The 7500-nt window shown below is 38.7% G+C and overlaps 1 protein-coding gene across 1 annotated transcript in view; it reads left to right on the top strand.

The window, feature by feature from the left end:
* Positions 1–7500, top strand: part of LOC122248240 (alkylglycerol monooxygenase-like) — a 7947-nt gene that overhangs the window by 161 nt on the left and 286 nt on the right. The window contains exons 2-6 of the mRNA XM_086551824.1: positions 1689–1813; positions 2959–3107; positions 3886–4155; positions 5097–5248; positions 6238–6489. Of these exons, the coding sequence (XP_086407950.1) occupies positions 1689–1813; positions 2959–3107; positions 3886–4155; positions 5097–5248; positions 6238–6489 (948 nt within the window). The remainder of the gene's footprint in view (positions 1–1688; positions 1814–2958; positions 3108–3885; positions 4156–5096; positions 5249–6237; positions 6490–7500) is intronic.

Genomic DNA, 7500 nt, shown 5'->3' with positions numbered 1-7500 from the left:
TAAAGACAGTTGTTTTTATCATTACTGCTATTAACATTATCATTATCACTATTATTGCCATTATTATGATTATCATTATCATTATCATTATCAATATTACTAATATAATTAGCACTATCATTACTATCGTTATTATCATCGTCATTATTATCATTGTCATTATTATCATCATTATTACCAATATGATTATCACTCTCATTACTATCATTATCATCATCATCATTATTATCATTATAATAATCATCGTCCAAATAATTATCATATCATTACCACTGCCATTACTACTGTTACTATTATCTTTATCAATCATCATTATTTTCCGTATCGTTATTATCTATTTCACAGTGGACCGATAAGATACGTAATTTAAAAGACAATTAAATTCAAAGACTTTTACCTTAAGTATTTCTCTTTTCACTTATCTTCACTTTTGTTTTCTTTCTTTTTTATTATCAATTAATCCATATCTGCTTATCACACTAATCATCTTAATGACGATATTAATGATAAGATTGGTGGAGATGATACGATAATGATGATCATAATAATGCTAGAGGTGATGAAATAATTATGTTAATGATAAAGATATTGATGATGACGATAAAAGTAGTTAGAATGATAAAGATGGAATAGTAATTATGAAGGTAACAATAAAGATAATGACAGGGATGATGATAAGAATGTCATTGGTGATAGTAATTATGAGGATATGAATAAAGTAACAATATTATGATAAAGATGATAATGATAAGGAGAGTAATAAAGATAAGAGAACAACAGTATTGATAATAATGGTAATGATGACGACGATGATGATGAGGATGATGATGACGATGATGATGATGATGACGATGATGATGATAATGATGATGATAATGATGATGATGACGATGATGATGATGATAATGATGACGATGATGATGACGATGATGATGATAATGATGATAATGATGATGATGATAATGATAATAATGATGATGATGATGATGATGATGATGATGATAAAGGAGATAACAATAACAATAGTTAAGTTTGTGAAAGTATTAATAATAAAATTATATGACTATACAGTAGTAACAATCGTTATAATGACGATAATATTGTGATAATGATACGAACAGTAACAGTTCTTAAAAAGATATAATCAAATGTAATTAAAAAGAGAATACGTCGATAAATAGATAATTAGATGGATATATTGATAGATAGAAAAGGAATGCAAGAGTAAATTTTTAGATATTCATAATGATTTATGACTAATTTCAAAAAGTTTCAAAATTATTCATTACTAATTAAAAAATAAAAGTTTCATGATGATTTAAGACTAATTTCAAAATGTTTCAAAATGATTTATGATTAATTTGATTGTCTCTGTTCATCAGTCTATTTTCTTTTCCCATTTCTTATCTATCAGTCTATCTACCTGTACCTATCTATCTATCGCTCTGTTTAACTATTTACCTATTTGTCTTTCTACCTATCGCTCTATCTACCAGTATCTCTATTCATATATCTATAAATTTACTTCATCTATCTATTCATCTATCCATTCAACTATTCATCTATCCACCAATATCATCCATTTTATCTATTCCTTCCATTTACTAATCATTTTCTTCCTATTTTTCTCTTTCGTTTTCGCCCAATCCAGTCAACTTCTTCGTGATTTTTTTTTCTCTCGTTTTCAGGCTATTCCATTCTTTTTGGGATTCATTCTCCTCGAGGCAGCCGTACGAAACGCATTGGGAAGGGAAGTGAGACTGAACGAAAGTATTGCATCCGCTGGCGTTGGGATACTACACGAGGCAACGGGGTGAGTAGGAGGGGGAGAAGGAGAGGGGGTGGGGGAGGGGGAGGGGAGGGGGAATGGGAGAGGAAGAAGGGGAGGGTGTAGGGAAAGGGAGTAGGGGGAGGGGGAGGGGTGGGGGAAAGGGAGTAAGGGGAGTGGGGAAGGGGAGAATGAGGGGAGAGGGAAAGGGGGAGAGGGAGAGGGAGAGAGGGGAAGGGGGAGTGGGAGAGGGAGAGGGAAAGGGGGAATGGGAGAGGGAGAGGGAGTGGGGGATAGAGGGAAAGAGGGGGTGGAGTGGGACGGTAAGGGGGAGAGTGGGAAGGGGAGAAGGAGTGAGGGGAAGGGAAAATGGGGAGAAGAGAGTAGGAGGGGAAAGGGGGAGAGGGAGAGGTAATGGGAGGGGATAGGGAGTGGGAGGGAACAGGGGAGAGGGAGAGGGAGAGGGAGAGGGGGAGAGGAAAGAGGAGGCTACATTTTGAGAATCTCATCTCTTCCACGCAAAGTCATGATTATTGTCAAAATAAATGAATACAATCATAAAAAAGGACGAATAGGTAGATAGCACACAGACAAAACTTAACAAATAAGGTAGGTAAATTAGTAAAAAGTTATGAATAAAGGAACACACAGTTATAGGAATAAAAATGAATGAAATAGTGAATTTAAAAAATAATAATAATACAGACAAATGAACTATTGAATAGCGTTTAGAAGACATCTACGCGTTCGTCATTTCCCTTGTTCCTGTTGGCGCCCTGGAAAAGGCCAACAAATCTCTACCAAGTATATTCTAGCAAGACGGAGCTTCCAGACTTTCCTGGCGATTTATTATCAAAAATATCTTTCCAATATATTCATGTGGAGGTTTGGTGGCCATTCTCAGTGCACCATCGTTTAATATGACTTATGATTTTAGGCCTTTTCATCATAAAACTCTGAGAGAATTAAGTGGATTTGGATAGAATGCAATATATTTGATTCCAAAAGAATTCCGTTTTGAAATCCATTGCTGGTGTCTTCTAGCCATCAACCCATTCTTTCACACACCTTCACTCTGATATACATCCACTCGTACATAGCACTCGCTCTCTTTCTAACACTCCTTTTCACTCTTATATCCACTCTTATATAGCACTCGCTCTCCTTCTAACACTCCTTTTCCCTCCTAGGTTCCTTACCGTGGGCTTCATCCTGCTAGGATACGAGTGGCTGTACCAGTGGCGTCTCCTCGACTGGGGTTGGGATTCCCTGGTTACCTGGTGGGCCTCCCTCCTCCTGGTAGACTTCTGTTACTACTGGGTTCATCGCGCCAACCATGGTAGCTGTTGTGGTTGTTGGATGGTTAAATGGTTGGGTGGTTGTTTGTTAATCAGTGAGAAAGGGATGTGAATGCTGTGCCAACATGTTTCATAATTTTTTTTATTCTGATATATATAATCATCAATCTTATCTTTCTTATTGTTGTCCTATGATAGATATTATTAAATGTCGCAACTTTATCATACTCAAAGAAAATCTCAAGTAACTTAACTGTAAACAAAACCCATCACTCCACACATTAGAAATCAAAATAACCTAGGCATTGAAACTACATCTGATTCATTTCAAGACTGACATCAAAGAACTTTCTCCTTTTTGAGAAACCAACTTATTCTAGGCCATCCTCAAAACTCATCCCTCCACACATTATAAACCAAGTTCAAACCAAGTTCAGGCATCGAAACCCCATGTCTGGAACAACTTCCTTCTTTCAGTAATCAACTTTTTTTCTGGGCTGTTTACCAAGCACATCACGCTATACATTATGACAAAGTCCAAAATTATCCCGGGCATGGAAATTACACCAGGGACAAGTTCAAAATGAACCTCACTTCTTTCAGAAATCAACTTCCTGTGGGCTGTTCATCAAGCACATCACCCCATACACTATGAACAAAGAGAAGATAAGCAAATCCTAAATCATCCCGGGCATTTAAACTTCACCAAGCACATCACCCCATACACTATGAACAAAGAGAAGATAAGCAAATCCTAAATCATCCCGGGCATTTAAACCACATCAGATACGATTCAGAGACGAACCTTCCTTCTTTCAGAAATCAACTTCCTTTGGGCGGTTCACCAGACCCACCATTCGTCCGAAGACTTCACGCTCTCTACCGCCCTCCGTCTCTCCGTTCTCCAGCGCCTCGTCTACTTCGGCTTCTATCAGCCTCTAGCTCTCATGGGCATCCCGAAGGCGTCGGTGGTGGTTCACCTGGGGTTCAACTACCTCTTCCAGTTCTGGGTTCACACGGATCTGATTCGGAAACTCGGTCCGATCGAGTGGGTGTTCAGCACGCCGTCGCATCATAGGGTTCATCATGGTATGAAGGCGAGGGTTTTGAAAAGAATGAAGTGAAAAAAGACAAAGAGATTACCAAAAGGTTTCGTTGTCTATTGTTGCTTTCTTGGCTCTTTTTAACCAAATATATGAAGACTTCTAGAATAATTAAGAAGATCTGATAATAGGATTAATAAAGTTTAATTACTGAAGAGTCAGACCTAGTTCCCAGTATTACTTCGCAGGCAGTTATGCTACGAACGGCTTCAGACAATCCAATCCTTTGAGCAAGCCCAATAATAGTACTCGATCTTCTTTCTTTTTTTTCCAATAATCCCCCAACCTTCCTTTCTAATGATGTTCTCTCGACCCTTCCAACGGAACCCGGAGGCGCATTTCAGAACCCAGATGTCATGAGATACATAAAGCCTGACTCTGGTTTCCTAGCATATGATAAAATAAAACGTCAACAATTCAAATATGGCGTTTTTAGAATAAGTAGGGAGGCCTTTTCTGTGAATCTGAAATTCCTTCAGATTCGATGGTTTTGACTTCAGTACTGGCACTTTTCGTTGCCCACTTTCCCTTGGTACGCTAAGCACGTGATCATGGTGGATCAAGGACTGTACACTTGAATCGACAGTCATTTCGCAAGCAGTCTGTTTATAATAGTAACAATGTTGTTTCGAGAAAGAGAGTGAGAGAGAGAAAGGGAGAAAGAGAGAGAGAGTGAGAGTGAGCGAGAATGAGTGAGAGAGAGAAAGAAAGGGAGAAAGAGAAAGAGAGAGAGAGAAAGAGTGAGAGTGAGCGAGAGAGAGTGAGAGAGAGAGAGCAGATTATCAGAGACATGGAAAGAGAACAATAGACAAAAGAAGAGAGAGATAGAGAAAAATCCACAAAAGCTTTACCTTCTCACCTGCAACACTATATCCCCCCCCCCTCCCCCATCCCCTTACCTCTCCAATACCTCCCTCCTCCCCACAGGTTCCAACAAGTGGTGCCTGGACAAGAACTACGGCAGCGTCCTGATCATCTGGGACCGGATCTTCGGCACCTTCCAAGAGGAGAGAGACGACGAGGAGATCGTCTACGGTCTCGTGGATCAGCCGCAGTCCATGAACGGAGTCTGGCACGAGGTAGGTCACTGAGGTTCAGAGGTGAACTTGGGTCAAAGAAGGTCATGGGTAGGTGACAAAGCTCAAAGAAGGACGTGAGTAAAAAACGAGGATGCTGTGTGGTTAAAGCAAGGTCATGTACGGAGGTCAAAGGTTAATGGAAAAGTCAAAGGGCTTAGGACAGTCACGCAAAGAGGTTAAAGGTCAAGGATGGTAAAGTCGGTGTTCAGTAGACTATTCGTGATCAAATTTACAGGAACTTTAGCAGTTTGTCATAAACACTCATATTACGAAAACAGAGACAAAAGAACAGTTGATATTCTCGCTCTCCTTACAGCTTCTGAGAAGAGATGGTCAAACAAGGTCACATGGCCGTTTAAAATGCCATCTTTATATATATATATTTCCTTCTTTCGTCAACGTTCTCGATTAAAAAATAGCTAGAAATAAAAGTTCCATGCTAATTACGAAATCCTTTCACTCCGTATGCAGGACTTTCAAAGCTATGGCAAGTAGCATTTGTAATGCTATTTACGATATATTTTAACTTGAAAATGTATGCCAATATTTACATCTTGATTGAGTGTGTTTTTGTATCTGATATATATATATATATATATATATATATATATATATATATATACATATATATATACATATATATACATATATTTATATATATATACAATATATACATACATACACAGATGCATATACCGTATATATATATATATATGTATATATATACATATCTATATATACATATATATATATATACATATATATATATATATTAGCCTGTTCCTTTCTTTCTTTTTCTCTCTTTATCTATCTTTTTTTTTACTGTACCATAATACCCGCCTCTCGCTCACATTCACTCTTACCATCTCCTCATTCAATCTTTCTTTCTCTCTCCCTATCTATCAATCTCTTTCACACACACACACACACAAACACAAACAAACACACTACCATTCAATACACCCCCCTCCCCCCTCCCCCTCCGCCAGTTCTACTACTTCGAGAAGATCTACGAGAAGGCGAAGGGCATGAGCAGCTGGAGCGACTCCCTGAAGGCGGTGTTCTACGGCCCCGGCTGGTTCCCCGGGACGCCTCGCCTGGGGGACCCCGACGCCTTCCCGGACGTCAAGGCGCCCCGGAGGAAGTATGACCCTCAGATGCCCCTGGGGAACCTCTGGTATTGCATGGTCCACCTGTTCCTCGCTCTGGTGTTGCAGCAAGTGCTTCTCGCTCGATTTATGGTGAGCTTTATGAGGTCTTTTAAGCTAGGTCTGGTTTGTTTTTTTTCCGATTTTTTTTTCTTTGTCGCTTTGTTCCTTTCTTCCTCTCGCCTTCTATTTCTCTCTCTCTCTCTCTCATTCTTTCTTTCCCGTTTCTATCTCTCTTTCTCTCGGTCTATCTCTCTCTCTCTCTTCCCCCCCTCTCTCTCTCTTTCTCCCCCCCTCTCTCTTTCTCTCCCTCCCCCACCTCTCTCTCCTTCTCCTTCTCTCTCTCTCTCCTTCTCCCTCTCTCTCTCCCCTTTCCCCCTCTTCACTCTCTCCCCCGCAAAAAATCCCCCCTCAATGAAAAACAAGTTAGACTGTTCCCGCGTAAAATAAAATAAAATAAAGAAGAAACTTTTCTGAATAAAATCAGAAATATATTGGAATTGCGCGTTGTTAAACGTTATGCGAACTGAAGGACAAGTTTATTATTTGAAAATATCAACCAAAAGATTCAAAGTTAATTGCTGTTGATGAAATGTCGATGACTCAGCGTTTCGAACCGCTTTTTGTGATACATTTTTTTTTTACTTTTTTCGCATTATGTGTCACGTGATTATAAATTTACGATCCTTATCTACTTTCCTAAATCTGGACTTAACCTTTTACTAGTGTCATTTCTTCCTTTTATAATACATTTTGACATGTTATTTTAACAATAATTCGTATTCTCTTTTCAAAAACACATCACCACCATCACATGGGTGTTTATTTGGTATCTCCTTTTACACTCTCTTTTTATTTCTTGCATCACAACTTTACTCAACAATCCCCTCCTCCCCCTCTATTTCTCTAACATTATATATATATATATACATATATAGCTCTCCCTATCTCTTTCTCTCTATATAAATATATGTAGTCACTATCTTTCTCTCTCTCTCTCACCACTTTTTTATCACTTCCTCTTACACACAGGCGTTCCCCGACCTACCATCTCAATATCCACTTCCATCCCACCTCCTTCTATTATAAAAAAAAAAAATATTC

Source organism: Penaeus japonicus, unplaced genomic scaffold (genome assembly GCF_977035675.1).
Source record: "Penaeus japonicus unplaced genomic scaffold, GWHDUDI00000001_assembly GWHDUDI00000025, whole genome shotgun sequence".
In the NCBI taxonomy this organism is placed as follows: domain Eukaryota; kingdom Metazoa; phylum Arthropoda; class Malacostraca; order Decapoda; family Penaeidae; genus Penaeus; species Penaeus japonicus.
The sequence above is the reverse complement of the archived record's forward strand: the minus strand, read 5'-3'. Positions and strand labels throughout refer to the sequence as shown.